The sequence below is a fragment of the Camellia sinensis genome, chromosome 2, assembly GCF_055761805.1.
Source record: "Camellia sinensis isolate YWXY chromosome 2, ASM5576180v1, whole genome shotgun sequence".
NCBI classification, from domain to species: Eukaryota; Viridiplantae; Streptophyta; class Magnoliopsida; order Ericales; family Theaceae; genus Camellia; species Camellia sinensis.
In genome coordinates, this window is record NC_138962.1 from 64,425,967 (window position 1) to 64,441,768 (window position 15,802).

Here is a 15,802-nt window from a genome sequence, read left to right on the forward strand (position 1 = left end):
GTTCATCCCACGTTGTTGAATCTTTTTCAAGTGTTAAGCAGGATGTGCTACAAGAATTGGATCTCCTTATTTTTGGCCACGGGGCCTATTTTGTGTTGGCGGAATGCCATATATGTAAAAGGGTTACACCCTTCTTTTTGAATCTTAAATGATGTACGCCCAAGGGAAATTTATTTAAATATGCTCATGTTGTATTTACTTTGCTTACGAATGAGAGAATTGTTATTCAGTTCTACGAGTTGAATATATGAGTTTTTTTCCGCATGTTATCTCTAAAATTAAATTACGTTAATGAATTTGGTAATACCTCGAGTAAATAAAAGTGGGGCGTGACATGATGTGCAAAAGTGTTGAGGGAGGTGGTGTATTTATAGGAAAAAAGAAGTAGTGAAAGGTCCGAAATGTCCATTGGTTAAAGTTGAATGGAATGAGCTTGTATTTAGTTGAATTGCAATGGAATGAGGGTTGATTAGAGGGTTAAGTGTGATTTGGTTAGACTTAAATCTGGCTTAGTTGGTTTAGAACTAGATTATACATTAGTACAAGACAAACTTTCTTAATTTAGGGGTCCTTGGTCAAATTCTTCCTTGAATTCATGCTTGATGCTCCCATAGTACATTACATATATACAATCAAGGGGTGGTTGGCCACGTGAGAGGGATTTTTTTTAAAAGAAAAAATTATTTTGTTTACTAATTCACATATATAATGTAGATATTTTGTATACAAAAATATTTGATAAGACAAGGTACAACTATGTGTGTATATATATAAGTACTTGAATTGGGGTTGAAGTGAAATTCTAATAAAGTGTGAGGAACTGATCTCAATTTATGAATGAGAATACCTATTTTAACTGTATTTTAAAAGATGAATAATCGAACGAAAGTGATGAAAATCAGAAACTAGGGTTTAGAGTGATTAATCTAGAATTAGGGAGTTAAATAATTAATATTAGAGTGCTAGAAATGATTACTAAGTTACAGGGATTGATTAGGGCTTATACAGATTCGCCAATGATGTGTTTTCGATTTTAGGGTTAAACTTGTGATAAAGTGAAAATTTAGGGGTCATAATCGTAATAATCTCAAGGTTAGGGTTTCAAAAGAAATTACAATAATTGGGGTCTCTACACCACCCATGCTTACTACACACTATAAACTAAATATAAGAAATAATATGTCATCCCAAACCTAACCTAGCTTGTCATCAGGCTAATCCAACTATCCCTAAAACAACTAATAATTTTGAAAATCACTCTTAGATTTCGTAAGGCCTTCTTCTAAATTGTCAGTTATTTGCCATTTTGGAGGTGCCATGGCCCCTTGGTCTCCTTCCATATGGATCTAGGATTATCACTATAGGGGTGTGAAAATATGTTTGGGGGAACAAATCCTTATAATTTTTAATTATTTTAAATTTTCTAGTATAATATATGATATTTTTTAACCAAATGATCCCATGCATCTATGATATATTGAACCAAATGTACAAACAGAATGGCAATGCATTGCATCCAATCACCAAAGTCCAATATTATTGAGGACAAATAATCATAAATAATAGGCAAATCATACATAATAGGCAAACAAGCACTGCATCTTGATTAAAATAGCTTAACCATATAGCAGAACATTGGTGTCAGGTAGTGCCTAAATTTGCTAGAGTATTTCAGTAGTAGAATTCTTACAATGACTCTCAATATTCTAATTCTTCTTTGAATAGTATTTGTAATTGTGACAAAACATCGTTGTATTCATTATTTTCTTGTTAAGCTTATGTTCATTGTCAAATGATCAGTAATTCTTTTAACCCCATATGCATTATGTTGTTGTATGATGACTCTACTCACGAGACATTCTCTCACAGATATTTAAAGTTCTGCTCATAAAAACTATAGAGGTGCAACTAAACAGCATGAATATTAGGAAAGCAAAGGGTCATACTGGTGACAAGATACCTATTTTCACCACCAAAATGTTGCTTACAAGCAGCAAATTTACCGTTGCTTATTTACTTTATTCTTACAATGTAACTAGTGCTAACAACTGCTTTGGGGCCTCTGCGACTGCCATCACCATATTTATTGCCCATTCCTACTACTTTGCCCATCTGGTCACTCTTATGATGCTTTTGTTGTTGTTGTTGTTGTCGTCGTTCTTCTTCTTCTTCTTCTTCTTCTTCTTCTTCTTCTTCTACATCTGTAAACCATACAAATCAGTAAAACACATCAAAAGGTTAGAAATATTTTTTTTTTCCTGTTTACCTTTGTACTTTTTTTTATATTTATTTTGGATTTTAGTAAGCTTAGTTAGCAAGAAAAGTATCCATAATTTTACTCAAAAAAAATATGTGATTCAGATTCGACTCTTTTATAGTTTTTAATGCTAAATGTAAGAATCTACAAGACAGACCTGTAGTTTTTGTGGAGGCTTGAAGTACGTATTTATGCCAACCTGAGCAAGGTAATGGAGCAAAAATATAATCTTTCGACAATGCTTGATTGCTGAGGATGTATGTTCCTGTCCTCACTAGATGTAATGATTCTGGACAATTAAAAGGGTAAGCCTTGTCTTGAGCACTGGCCTGGTTTTGTTCTTTCTCATATACCACATCAACTCCAAACTCTTTTAACTCAAACACTGTCCCCACAGTTACTGAAACATTCACTTCATCGCCACCTTCCAGTTGATTCCCAACGCTCCAATGGCTTAGCCATATCATATCTTCATTAGTTTCAGGAAAGCCAATACATGTTGGGCCGTATTTCAAGTTTAGAGACTTGCTTCTGGTACTAATTTCAACATGTAATAATGGTTGATGACGATCCCCAGGGCATGCCTTATTAGCCTCCTCACCGTAAAAAAGTGCATATACTGAACACACATTCAGGCCTCGGATCCTTAGATTGTGCGGTGATGGCACAATAAAAGATATTGGGGATCCTATGCTTTTGTTGCTATACCAGCCTGGAACCTCTCTCCCTGGAAAAAATGTGTTGAATACAACATCGAACTCATACAAACCCTGCATTATGGAACTCATAATTTTTACAATCCATTGCATTATATTACGTGTCATGTTGCTACAAGCCATTGATCATTTAAAAACAATTGTTGATGATAAATCAAAAGTTACCTCAAATCGTTTGATAAAATAGAGTTCATTGCAAATTATGCATGGCACACACATCAAATCTATTCATACTTGTTAAACAAAATATGTATTGCGTATAATTATTTTCATGAAATATCATGTGCATATCCATTGTATTTTATATTTGAACTTTCAATTATGTCTAGTTAGTCTAATAAACTTGACTAGAATGATTTCTTGTTCTTTTTTGTACTTTGCAAGCTAATTGGTTCTTTGTTATCTGTATTCTTGTCATTGGTATCACCTTTTCAAACACCTAGCTAATGAAGGTGTTATATATACCTGAGCTGAACAAGATACACTAGCAAACCCCTTAATCACTCATTCCATTCTTTCAGCGGGCGATTGTTCATTGAAGCCATGAACACATCAAATATTATAGGCATTCCGTGGAGTATCAATCTCATTTCAAGACGAGGTCAATTGTGACTGGACCTACCCATGGGCCGGCGAATGAACAAGAGTTTGTAAGGTAGAGTTACGCATCCTTGGTACTAAGAATTGTCCATCGTCAAACTATTATCTTGTAATTCTTTCTTGAGTGGTGGATTTGCTAATTGTCATTGTGCCTATGGTTTTTCGTAAGGTTTCCACATAAATTGGTGTGTCCTTGTAGTGAATGTTTTGCTTGCTCTTCTTGCTTTGCTCATTTTTTTCCTTCTCTTCTTCTAATTGGTTAGTATATTTGAATTAAGTATAGCCTATGTTCCCTTTCTAGGCTAGTTGAAGCCTCTTCCAGAGTGTTTTACAGCCAATATCATTGTATTGAAGAAAGCAACAATTTTGGTCATACCAGAGAAGAGCTAGTAGGTTCTCTTTAAACCAATGAGCTGGGCATGTATCTATAAAGAAATCAAAGAATATTGCACTTAAAAGATGTTAAAGAGGATACAATTGAGTTTGAAGATGAAGAGTTTGTAAGGATGACCTTGCCTTTTTTGCTATGAAATTTAGAAATTTTCTTAAGTTCAAGAAAGGGCAATGTTTTTATACAGCCTAGGGAACTGACACTTAAATTCTATCAGCCTTGGTGTTGGGGGTGTTTTTATTTCCTTTGTTTTTTTGTTTTTTTGGTTGGTTTCTCTACAGCCTTGATGTAGTTCTAGTGGATGATTGGCTTGCTTTCTGGTCCTGACCTAGTTGGTATCGTCTAGTTTGCTTTAATGCTTAGGCACTTGCCTCCCTTTATTGATGTTCATCTCTGTATTCTGTACATCTGATTTTCATCAATATAGTTTCTTTTGCTGATAAAATAAAAAATAAAAAATCTACCAAAACAATAGTGACAGGAAGTCACAATCGGGGGAAGGTAAAAGGTCTTAGGTAGTGTTTGGTTATGTGAGCTATTCATGATATATATATATATATATAGAGAGAGAGAGAGAGAGAGAGAGGGAAAGGGGGGGAGAGAGAGAGAGAGGGAGAGCACCTGGATGGGATGCTTGGCTATATTAAGTAATGTACCATTTAGTAAGTACACCTCAGTGTGGATGGGCATGGCCTCCAAATTGAATAAACCCAAGTTTTTGATCATTTCCATTTCAACCTTTCCTATAGGTTGCAACTTGAATAAGCCTTGGACCTCAACCAGCTTATCACATTTAGTATGTTCAATTTGTGAGCGAAACATATTCGATTGATATGTTATTTTCTCCAGTGATGTACAATGCCCCACAAACAAATTTTCAACACTTTGTAGGCCTAGAAGTGATTGAAGCCTTGTACATGAATTTAACTGAAGTGTCTGAAGCCCAAACAGATCTTTGATGCAATCTGGTAGAGTACAAATCGGGTTTTTGCTCAGATTCAAGTTTTGCAACAAGGGAAGGTTATTAAAATCCCTTGGAAAAGCATCGTCTGATAAATTGCAGTCCACAAGACTTAGGTTTACTAAGAACTGAGGTAAAGAAACCCATGAAATTTCTGGAGTTTTTCTCGGTTTTGGTAGCGTTGGGCAGACAAACGCATACCATGGTTTGACCTCCCCAATTGTAGAGAGTAGCTGATCTATGGCAGTTTCATCTGCATGAAGCACTTTTAGAGATTCCATCTTCCCCATATCCGGTGGCAACTTGTCAAGATTTGAGCAACCAGAAATAATAAGTTTTTCAAGAGATTTGAGCATAACAATGTTTCTCGGTAGCTTCCTCAGTTTTTTGCAATCTTTTGCATTCAAGAGAGCAAGTCTCTCTAGGTTCCCAATGGATTCGTGAATCTTAAAAAGACTAGTACAATCTTTAAGAATCAACCTCTCTAGATTGGGGAGTAGCGAGAAGTCAGGAGTTTTTGTAAGGCTGTGGGAATGGCTGAGATTAAGGGTTTTTAATAGGCCAAGAAACTGCAAAAGAAGGACAAGGTGGTGTTAACCTCATTTTATTATCAACAAACCCAAATAATTGGAAAAATAATCAAAAATTAATAAAATAAAGAAACAAAAATGTCATACCTTGGTTCCCTTCCAAACTCGTTCCAATTTGCTATAACGCATGTCAAGCTCAACCAAGCTATCTAGAGGAAAATCTTTGGGAATGAATTTTGAAGGGAATCCATGGCAACACAACCATCTTAATCCTTTAGGAAATTCCGCATAACTTCCGTTGAGTTGTACATAATTTAGTTGCAGTAGTCTTAATTTTTGCATTCTTGCAAATGCATCAGTTTTGAAGCCTACATCATTTGCATTTCTTTGCTCAGTGCTTGTTGGGTGCAAGGAGAGGAAGCCAAAATGACGTCGGTTTAGTGCATTTTCTTGATCCACCGATGATTTGTCAAAGAAGTACTCTTTGAAGTGGCTTAGATTTGAAATATTTGCACGAAGAATTAACTTTGAAGACTTGCTTTCCCTTAACATATGCATGTCAAGGACAAGGCCTTCTATTGTTTCAGTGACCTGTTGACGTAAAAAAAATGACGAAAATACCACAGATAAGTACGTATCAACACAAATATGAGATAGTATTCATATACACAAGTAGCATGCTACTTACAGTTTTTTCTCTTAATACATTGAAGGAATCTTTACGATGCCATAATCTGCTACGTTTCCCAGGCTCCTTAGGTGATTCATGGCGAATAATTTCTCTTCCCATATCTCGAAGCAATTGATGCATCATCAGCTTGTTACTTTTATCAATTGTAATAAGACATCTATCAATGAGATTTTGAATACCAATCGTTGTGTAGAAATCACATTCATCTAGTATTCTTATCAAGCAATCTTTGTCCTTCCCAACGAAGAAGCAAGCAATATGTAGGAATAAATTTTTGTCATGATCATCTTGTAAGGAGTCGTAGCTTATTTTGAGTTTTTTCACAATTTGACTTTCAGGAATTGCATCTAATTTCTCCATTGCACTTTCCCAAACATGTGAACTTTTCCCAGACATAGATGAACCCAAAACTTGAAGAGCTAGTGGAAGTCCTCCACAGTATTGTATTACCCTTTTCGAGTGCTCAATGAAGCCTTCCATAGGATGGTCTTGTCCAAAAGCATGCCAACTGAAGAGCTCAAACGATTCAGCTTCATCAAAATTTTCAACCTTATACACCTCATGAGCTTTGTGAGCTTGCATTAATCGCTCATGTCTAGTTGTTATCATGATTTTACTTCCGGGATGAAGCCAATCCTTAAATCCAATTACTGCATCTAATTGGTCCAATTGATCTACATCATCAAGAACAACAAGAACTCTTTTACATGACATGGCTTCCATTATCTTAATATTTCCTACATCAACATTATGTATGTTTTCTTTTTTCCTCTTGGAAATGTCCGAAAGTAGTTGTCTTTGTAAACGAACTAATCCGTTTGGTTGCTCTGAAACTTCTCTGATATTTGCAAGAAAACTACTACTTTCAAATCTTTTGTAATTTAAATTATACACAAATTTGGCGATAGTTGTCTTCCCTATCCCGCCCATTCCACAAATTACAAGCACACCGGCATTAGTAGATTCATCTTGTAACCATGAGTTAATGCTCGTGACTCGAGAATGCATTCCAATTAGGGAAGGTGCGTCGCTCAAAATCTTGCGGTTCAACTTGTCTTCAATGACTTTAACAATTTTATGAATAAATTTTGACTCACGCCTAAAATTGCAATCACAATATGCATGTTAAGATTTGAGGTAAATTAAAACTATAATGTGCAAATTAGTAACAAATAAATTAATGGATAAATAACACCATTAGTTGATGTAGTTTAAGTGAAGTGTCATTTTAGTCTCTTAATTTTAATTCAAAAAATGGGTTCAATGTTTTAAAAACCGGACCGGTGAGCAAACCGAAAAATAGATCGAGTGGATGGGTCACCAGTTCAACCGTCGGGTTGAACCGGAATCGAACCGTGATGCAATAAATATATTAAAATTATATTTAAATAAAAATATAAGTAATAAAATTATAAATTAAAAATATTAAATTATCTTAAATATTTGTCCTAATATTTTTTTTATTGAAAAATATAATAATATATTTTAAAATATTATTAATTTTAATTTTGGAAGAAGAAATCAAATATTTAATATTCCCTCCATATGATTTTAATTCAAATAATTTGATTGAAAGAAGAGCAAAAATTTTGGAGGGATATCAAAATTTCAATATTCCCTCCAATACATTTGATTGAATCCTACATGGATTTCTTGAGTTTTTTTGAAAGAATTTTTTCTTATAAATAGGTGGAGATTTACACAATAATTTCAAGCTCCTAAATGGGATTCCTCACAAGAGGAGACCCTTGAAAGAGAGTTTCGAATTAAAATTTTCTTATATTCTTATATATTATATGTATATGTATGTATATATATAAAATAAGAAAGAAAGAGAGAAAAAAAAATTAGCAGAAATCAAAAAACATATATATATTCCAAAAACATATATATATTCTAAATAGGTCAGTTTTTAATTTCAAACGGTTTATAGGGTATATCCGGACTGGAACCCCAACCAGTCGACGGTTCAACCAGCCGGTCCGGTCTGGTCCGATCCATTATGGGTTTACATATTTTCAATTTTGTTATAATATAGTTTTTTCGTCACTTACTGTTAGAATTTTGAATGGAAAAAGATCACGTGCAAAACTGGATTGTAAGAATTCGGAATATAAAAAAACCATGTGTAAAATTAGATGGACCAAAGTGAAATTCAAAACAAATTTATTACACCTATGGTTCCTATTATTTGTTTTGAATTCCACTTTAGTTCCTTCAGTTTTGCGCTTGATTTTTTTCCGTTCAAAATGTTAGCAATGCATGGAGGGATCACATTATAACAAAATTAAAATTGTAAGAACCAAATTATTTAAATTGAAATTATAAGAATAAAAATGAAATTTTGTTCAAACTAGAGGGATCAATAGTACAATTTATCCCAAATTAATTCACTGCCAGGTAACTGGTCAATATAAAATTCAAAAAAAAAAAAAGGTTAAATAACCAAGAAAAATAAATAAAAATAGTAACACATTCCAAAAAGATTTAACCAATATGCTAACATTATAGTATATATATACATATATTCTATTATATACAGTGCACAACTCAAAAATTTTGTCATTTATTTTTTTCTGCTTTGCAATATATAGTCTTAAAATTGGTAAATGCTAGACCTTCGCATTTAGTAATTGTTAAATAGTTTTCTAATTCAATCTCATTCATTAAACTACCCCAAAGTTTAGACGTATGATTGTTTGCATTACATTTTATTTTTCTGTCGATTATGGCCTGATTGATTATAACCAAGTTCGATTATGGTCTGTCGATTAATACCATAGACTATTTTTAAAAATAAACTTGGCCACATTTTTTATTATTATTATTATTATTATTATTATTATTATTATTATATGTTGACAAACATGCTAACGTGGCGTGATAGATGTGTTAAGAAAATGGCATGATGACATGTTAAATGGAGGGCTAGAAAGTTAGCAATTGCAGTAATTTGAAGTTAGTTGCTAAGATGAAGGAGCCAAGCTTAAATCAAGCACCAAATCTGCAACATGATTCCTATCAAATATGGGATATGGTTGAGTGGAGCAAAGATCAAGAAAGATCATGGATTGATGGCTACAACATGAGGTGGCCAAGCAAGTATAAAAGAAGACTTGAAGAATAAAAAAGGGCATCAACAACCACCAATCACACTCACCAAAAGTTTATTCAGGAGTAGTTTAACTTAGTATTTTAGGAGTAGATTAAAACTAGTAGATTTTTTCTAACTCCCATTTCTCTTCATTTCTTCTGATATTGCTATATTTCTTCAATTTTTTTGTTCTTGTTTAAGTTCTTGTAACTAGTGACAAGTGACAATTCATTCGAATTAATAAATATTCTTTTCTATTCTATCTCTTCTTTTCCTAATTACTTCCAGAGAAGTCTTTAATTTGTTTAAGGTATAGAACTCAACTATAAAGCCTGATTTTTATTTATGTTTACTTAAAAATTGATATATATCTATCGATTGAATTACTATCGATTGGGTTTGAATTAAATTTTTTACCAACAATGATAGTGAACTCATCACGTTTGTACTCACGAACGAATTTAGGATTAGGCTTTTAGAGGGACAAAAACACAAGTAATTTTTAATTGAAAAAAATATTATAAAATTTTAATTCAATTTTTATCAGCACAAATAAATAATAATACTATTAACCAGGCATTTTTTTTATTTTATTTTTGTAAACATAATTGAGTATACAAATATGATTGAACATTTTTTTTTTGTCTATATTAACTTACCAAAAATAGTAACTATTATTATGTCTACTGAAATTAATTATCTGAAAATATTGTGATTGTCACTTTTTATAATACATATATATATATATATATGATAAACTTGATATCAAAATCTTAAGAATATCTTTCCTAATAAATGTGATCAAGTAACTTGTTATAATATTATCTTCTATCTTTTTACACAGTTTAGTTTAAAAAAATTCATAGTTATAAATGCATGTTTCTATGAATAAAATGATAATTCCTTTTAATAAACAATATTAAATTTTGGGGCAAATTATATCATAGTCCCTATATTTTACTACTTGTATCATTTTAGTAATTACAGTTTCAATTGGTTCAATTTTAATCCTTAATTTTAAATTTTGTTTCAATTTGGTTTAATTGATAACGTTGTTAGGATTTTTAACAGATAATTTTCATTGAATTGGTTGATATTAAGTTATTGAATCGATCGAGTTTACAATTTTGTTGCTAAAAGTATAGCACATGCCACTCATGTGTGCATTTGCCATAAAAGATTGCCAACAATTTGACCAATTTGAGATATAAAAAAATTCAGGATCAAAATCGTTCCAATTGAAATTACAGAAACCAAAATGACACAATGATTAAAGTACAAAGATTGTAGTGTAATTTGTCCTAAATTTTATGAGCTCATTTTAAGATTGCAATGATGAATATAGACAATATTTTCATTTCTAGAAAGTATTCTCATTTCTAAAGAATAAACAAATATGGGTAAATTATACTTTTCACCCTTACATTTCGTAGCGAATTACACTTTGATCCCTACACATAAAATTGTAATAGTCATCCCCTTATACTTTCGGTCAAGTGCCAATGTCTTTTTTTTGTTACTCCACCATGGAAGTCTTTAACAGAAATCAGTAATGCGACAAACATATGACTATGAAGTTAGGGCAAACGAGAAAAATCACCCATATTTCCCATCTATATATATTTTGTCGCAAAATTTATATCAAATTATGATTGTATTCGGCTAAAACAAATTACAGATTATGAACAATTAAAGAGATGAATTAGGGTTTTGCAGAAATTGGAATCACAAAGTTATGTTTTCCGCATTAACATGTCTTCTGTCTGTTCTTCTTCATTTCTCTTTAATTTCTCTGCTACCTATTTTGAATTTAAAAATTCTATTTTCTTACCTCTTCGTCTCTATTTTCAACATATATATATATATATATATATATATAATATTATATAACTCTTACATGTCTATGTGTGTTGATAGAAAATGTAAATGATTTTTCTCTCTTACTCTTATTTCGTAGTCATATGATTGTCACATGACTGAATTTTGTTAAAGGCTTAAACAATGAAATAACAAAGGGGGACATTAACACTTGACAAAAAGTGCAAGGGGTTGACTGCCACAATTTCATGTGTAGGGATCAAAATGAGATTTGATGTAAAGTGTAATTTACCCAACAAATAATAATAAATGCAAAATAAGGTGCATAGAACAAATTAAAGTATAATTTAATGAAAGAAAAAAAAACATCAATAACATATCAAAAAAAAAAAAGAATAATAATAAATAAGTATAAATAGAATAATTCCCATCTAAAAAAAGTGTAACTATAAAATATAAATAACACTAAACAACATAACCTTTCCTCAAAAAAAAAAAAAAAAAAAAAAAAAAAAAAAAAAACTAGACAATATAAAAATATAATAAATAATATAAATAACAAATAAAATGGATTAGTATTTTTTTTTATTCAAAAAATGGATTAGTATTTGATAAAACTTGAACCTATATAATTTTAAGTGTGCAAACTACTCAAATTTTAAGGATGCAAAGTATATTAACTTAAAATTATCTTACCAATTATTAATATAATATAAAAAAATTTAAATTTTTTTGAAAATACGATCATCCCACACCCCCCTAGACTTGTTATACCCAAGTCAATGAGTAATGTTAGGGATACAAAAAACTATTATTAAATTTTTTATCAAATACTTAAAAAAGCATGGTCCAATACTCATGTGATTGGTAAAATTTTTGATAGAATACCGGGGTCTCTTCTAGCATTTTTCACTGTAAATAATATATGTTGAATTTAGCTTGATTCTTGTCTTGTGCGCTTGGGTGCAAGCCTCTGCGTAGGTCGTCGTCAGGATTATTTGAAAATTCTCAACCCATAAAACGGAGTGTTTTACTTGGTTTAGTCCTCTAAACCCTCATTTTAGGTTAGGATTCTTTGAAAATTCTTGACCCGTAAAACGGAGTGTTTTACTTGGTTTAGTCCTCTAAACTCTCATTTTACATCAGGATTCTTTGAAAATTCTTGACCCATAAAACGGAGTGTTTTACTTTGTCTAGTCCTCTAAACTCTCATTTTATGTATGTTTGGGTTTAGATTTGTGGGAAGACCTTTTTAACTTTGGTTCAAAAATTACTGTGAAGGACAACAAACCCAAGATGAATCTAAGCCATAGAGTTTACTTTATATATTGAGTTTTATTTGAATATTCTCCTATTGGTGAATGAGTGAGATGGTTCCACATATACCTTAGAAAGGTGTAATTTCATGCACTCTTAGAGTGTGTGAATAAATTTGTACTCTTTTTATTTTTGTGCATGCACCTAACATTTTTACAGAAAACACATAGTGGTTCTTGATGGATCCTTCTAATGACAACGCTAACTAAAAAAGGGTTCAGGGATACTCTGCTCTTTAAACAGTGACTTCTTGGCTTCTTTATGCTTTGCTTTAGGAATCCCAAATGTTTTATTAATATTTCTATTAAATATCTCACATAAATGTGAGATCCACACTATATGAGTTCGATGTGAATCCCATAAAATATTTAATAAAAATATTAATAAAATATTTAGAGTCCTGCCATTACTCTTTGTGCAAACCAACATGCTTTTGATTTTGAGTAATCATTTCCTGGTGGTATTCATACACAATCAACAATCTTTCTATATTGCAATTTTTTAATATTTAGTAGTTGTAAAAAATAAGGTAAATCATAAATATATTTTTTAAAATTTACTTAACATACAAATTGTTTTTTGTAATTTAAAAAATTACAAATATTTTATTATTAAAATATTTTATTTAACGGAATTAACTAAAAAATAAAATTTCTAACTGTTCTAATATATAATAATAAAATTACTTAAATTATTAATTGAAATAAAATTTTAATATCATTAAAAAATGTTAATTGAATTGATTTGATAATTTATTAATAAAATTGGTCATTTGTCTTTAATTTTTTTTTAAAAAAAAAAAAGACGTGACATGTATCTCTTATATAGATAAAATGGATTGATGCTATTACTTATAATGTGAAACAATTAGAGATCATCTCAACATACATTGTGAAATACTGGTGAAATAGAAAATTAGTAAGAGATTTTACAAATGATCTCTAAGTGTTTCACATTGATAAAAGAAACTTGAATTATAATTGATGGTTTTCTAAGAAACTTGAATTGTATGAGTTCTATTTCATAGTTCAAAAATTTTAGAAAAGAATAAAAATAATGACTTGTTAGATTTATTTACATTTTTTGTTATGAAATACCATTTACACAATATATAAGAAATTGGACAGACTCCTCTCCAGTTCGATTGGAGAGTTTTGTTGGGCTGTTGTGGGTTCTGATTTGGGTACATTTCGAAAATCTGAACTGCTTAAACATTTACAAATATACATTTCAAAATATTTTTTACACATTTTTCAATACTAACAACAAGGGCTTTATCAAAATACTTCCAACAAGCACAAATAAATAGATTATTATGACAATTTCAAGGACTGGAGAAATAGAAAAAAATACCGTACCCATCGACTTGATTTTGCAAAACCATCCCTCCCAAATCCGCAACTTCTCTAAGTGCAGCCCTCCATTCTTTTACCTTATGCATCCATTCATTGTTTACTACATCATTTTCTGCCTCAATATTCTCATGCCTTGCAAATGCCTCTGCAAAGCCTCCTGTTTGGTTCTTAACTTGAGAAGGATCGACATCGTAGAAGACAGGTAGAACCATATGCTTAGAGGTCCTCTTGCATTCGAGGATCATCAAAAGTTCGTCAAGACACCATCTTGAAGATGCATATTCTTTCGAGAACACAACTACTGAAATCCTTGATGCCCGAATCGCTTTATGCAATTCTAACTTAATATTTTCTCCTCTTTCTATATCATCATCATCTTTGAATGTACGAAATCCTGCCTGCACCAAACTTGTGTAGAGGTGATCAGTGAAGGCCTTGCGGGTGTCTTGGCCTCTGAAACTCAAGAACACGTGATAAGTAGTAGAGATATTGGAGGAGGAGCATTCTTGGCTTTTCATGCTACCCATTGAACAGATTAATGTTCTTTTCTTAGCTATGGTTAAGGATGTTGGAAAAAAATGGTTTTATATAGGCATTTTTTTTAACCCAATTTGGGTGGACCTCAAACGTGTTTTGGGGTGGGTCCGAAAAGGTGAAGTGGTGAAGACGGAACGTCAAAACCATTTATGAGTGAATGGGAAGATGACGTCGTTTTCGGGTTTAACATTAATTTTTTAGATAAAATTCTTTTGAATTTTTTCAATAAAAATTATTGTGAGAATTTAATTTAATTCTAAATTCAAATTTTGGGTTCCTAAGTAGTTTTCTAAAATTTATACTTCTTTTCTTTATTTATTATATTATTCAATTTGTTATATATATATATATATATATATTTAATAGTTTAATATATATATATATATGTTCAAACAGTTTATATAATAATATAGGACCAACAGTTTGAAACTCTCCAACGGCATTATTTTCAAATTGTTTGAAATTTGTTCTTACATTTTTCAAACCTTTTTGAAAAAGAATTCATGCAACAGTTTGCACCTTTTTACTTTGGTTGGGAACTGTTCGGGGCTAAATTTGGTTGCCTATATATATAGCCTTTAATCCAGCATTCTTGTACCCGGGGAAAAATTCAGTCCGTGTAATCTTATTTTGCAGTACGAAATATAGACTGATATTTTTGTCTCTTTGCTGTCCAATTTTTCTTTGAGTGCATTTATTCTTCATATTTAGTTTTAGAATAAATTAAAGAGAGTATAGATCACAGGTTTGGTTCGCCGAACAAATTTATTTGAAGTGCTTCTATAAATTTGTGAAGATCATTGTATCCTGGGAGATAGACGCCATTCAACCGTAAGCACCTTAGCGGGGCGAATCTGTCTTAAGGACAGAGTGTCACACACTCGACTTGGTCTTGTAATTTTTATTTGGTTCGACAAAATAAATCTGGTATGTTTTTATTTATTTTGTTTGAATTTATTTGGAGTTATTTTATTTATACAGAAGATTGGTCCAATAATCTTAAGACAGATTCAAATTATTCTGTTTACAGAATTTTTCGTTTGTTTCCATTTTTTCATTCTTCGTAAATAATTTCGAAAGAAAATTATTTTCTGTGGATTTACAAAATAATATTCTGGTTGGAAAAACAAATAGTGATTATATGCTATTTGACAGATAGTAGTAATATACTGTCTCTTTTCTTTGACAAACAACTAGTAGTGCGATATTGGTGTCATTAACAATTCAGAATATATTTTTGTGGAATTTTTTCAGAAATTAATTTTGGGTTTTAGAAATTATTTTCTGAGTTTTTCATTAATTAAAATTCTGTTTTCAGTATTTTAATTATTGGAGTGTTACAAGAGATTTAAATTCTTGTATGGAATTAATTTGGTTAAATAAAGTTTTATTTTATTTCCAAATTAATTAGAAAAATAAAAGTTATAGTTTTTATTTCTTTTATTTTACAAAATTTAATTTCTTGTGTGGAATTATTTTGGTTAAATAAAATTTTATTTTATTTCCAAATTAATTGAAAAAATAAAAGTTATAGT

General features: G+C 31.1%; 1 protein-coding gene across 1 annotated transcript; it reads right to left on the bottom strand.

Annotated features, from left to right (window-relative positions):
• Positions 1-2,195: 2,195 nt before the first annotated feature.
• On the bottom strand, positions 2,196-14,265 carry LOC114281674 (disease resistance protein RPV1-like). Its single transcript, XM_028224228.2, has 7 exons — positions 13,734-14,265; positions 6,144-7,245; positions 5,603-6,046; positions 4,586-5,494; positions 2,611-3,027; positions 2,415-2,456; positions 2,196-2,201 (listed from the first exon to the last, which is right to left on the bottom strand). The coding sequence occupies exons 1-7, from the start codon at positions 14,255-14,257 to the stop codon at positions 2,196-2,198; spliced, it is 3,444 nt and encodes a 1,147-aa protein (XP_028080029.2). The 5' UTR covers positions 14,258-14,265.
• Positions 14,266-15,802: the final 1,537 nt, after the last annotated feature.

Excerpts from the sequence above, each read along its gene's own strand:
- LOC114281674 (XM_028224228.2), bottom strand. The coding sequence starts at position 14,257 with ATGGGTAGCATGAAAAGCCAAGAATGCTCCTCCTCCAATATCTCTACT. Across the intron at positions 7,246-13,733 it reads TTGCAAAATCAAGTCGATGG|GCGTGAGTCAAAATTTATTC; the intron begins GTACGGTATTTT and ends TTGCAATTTTAG. Across the intron at positions 6,047-6,143 it reads ATGTATTAAGAGAAAAAACT|GTCACTGAAACAATAGAAGG; the intron begins GTAAGTAGCATG and ends TTACGTCAACAG.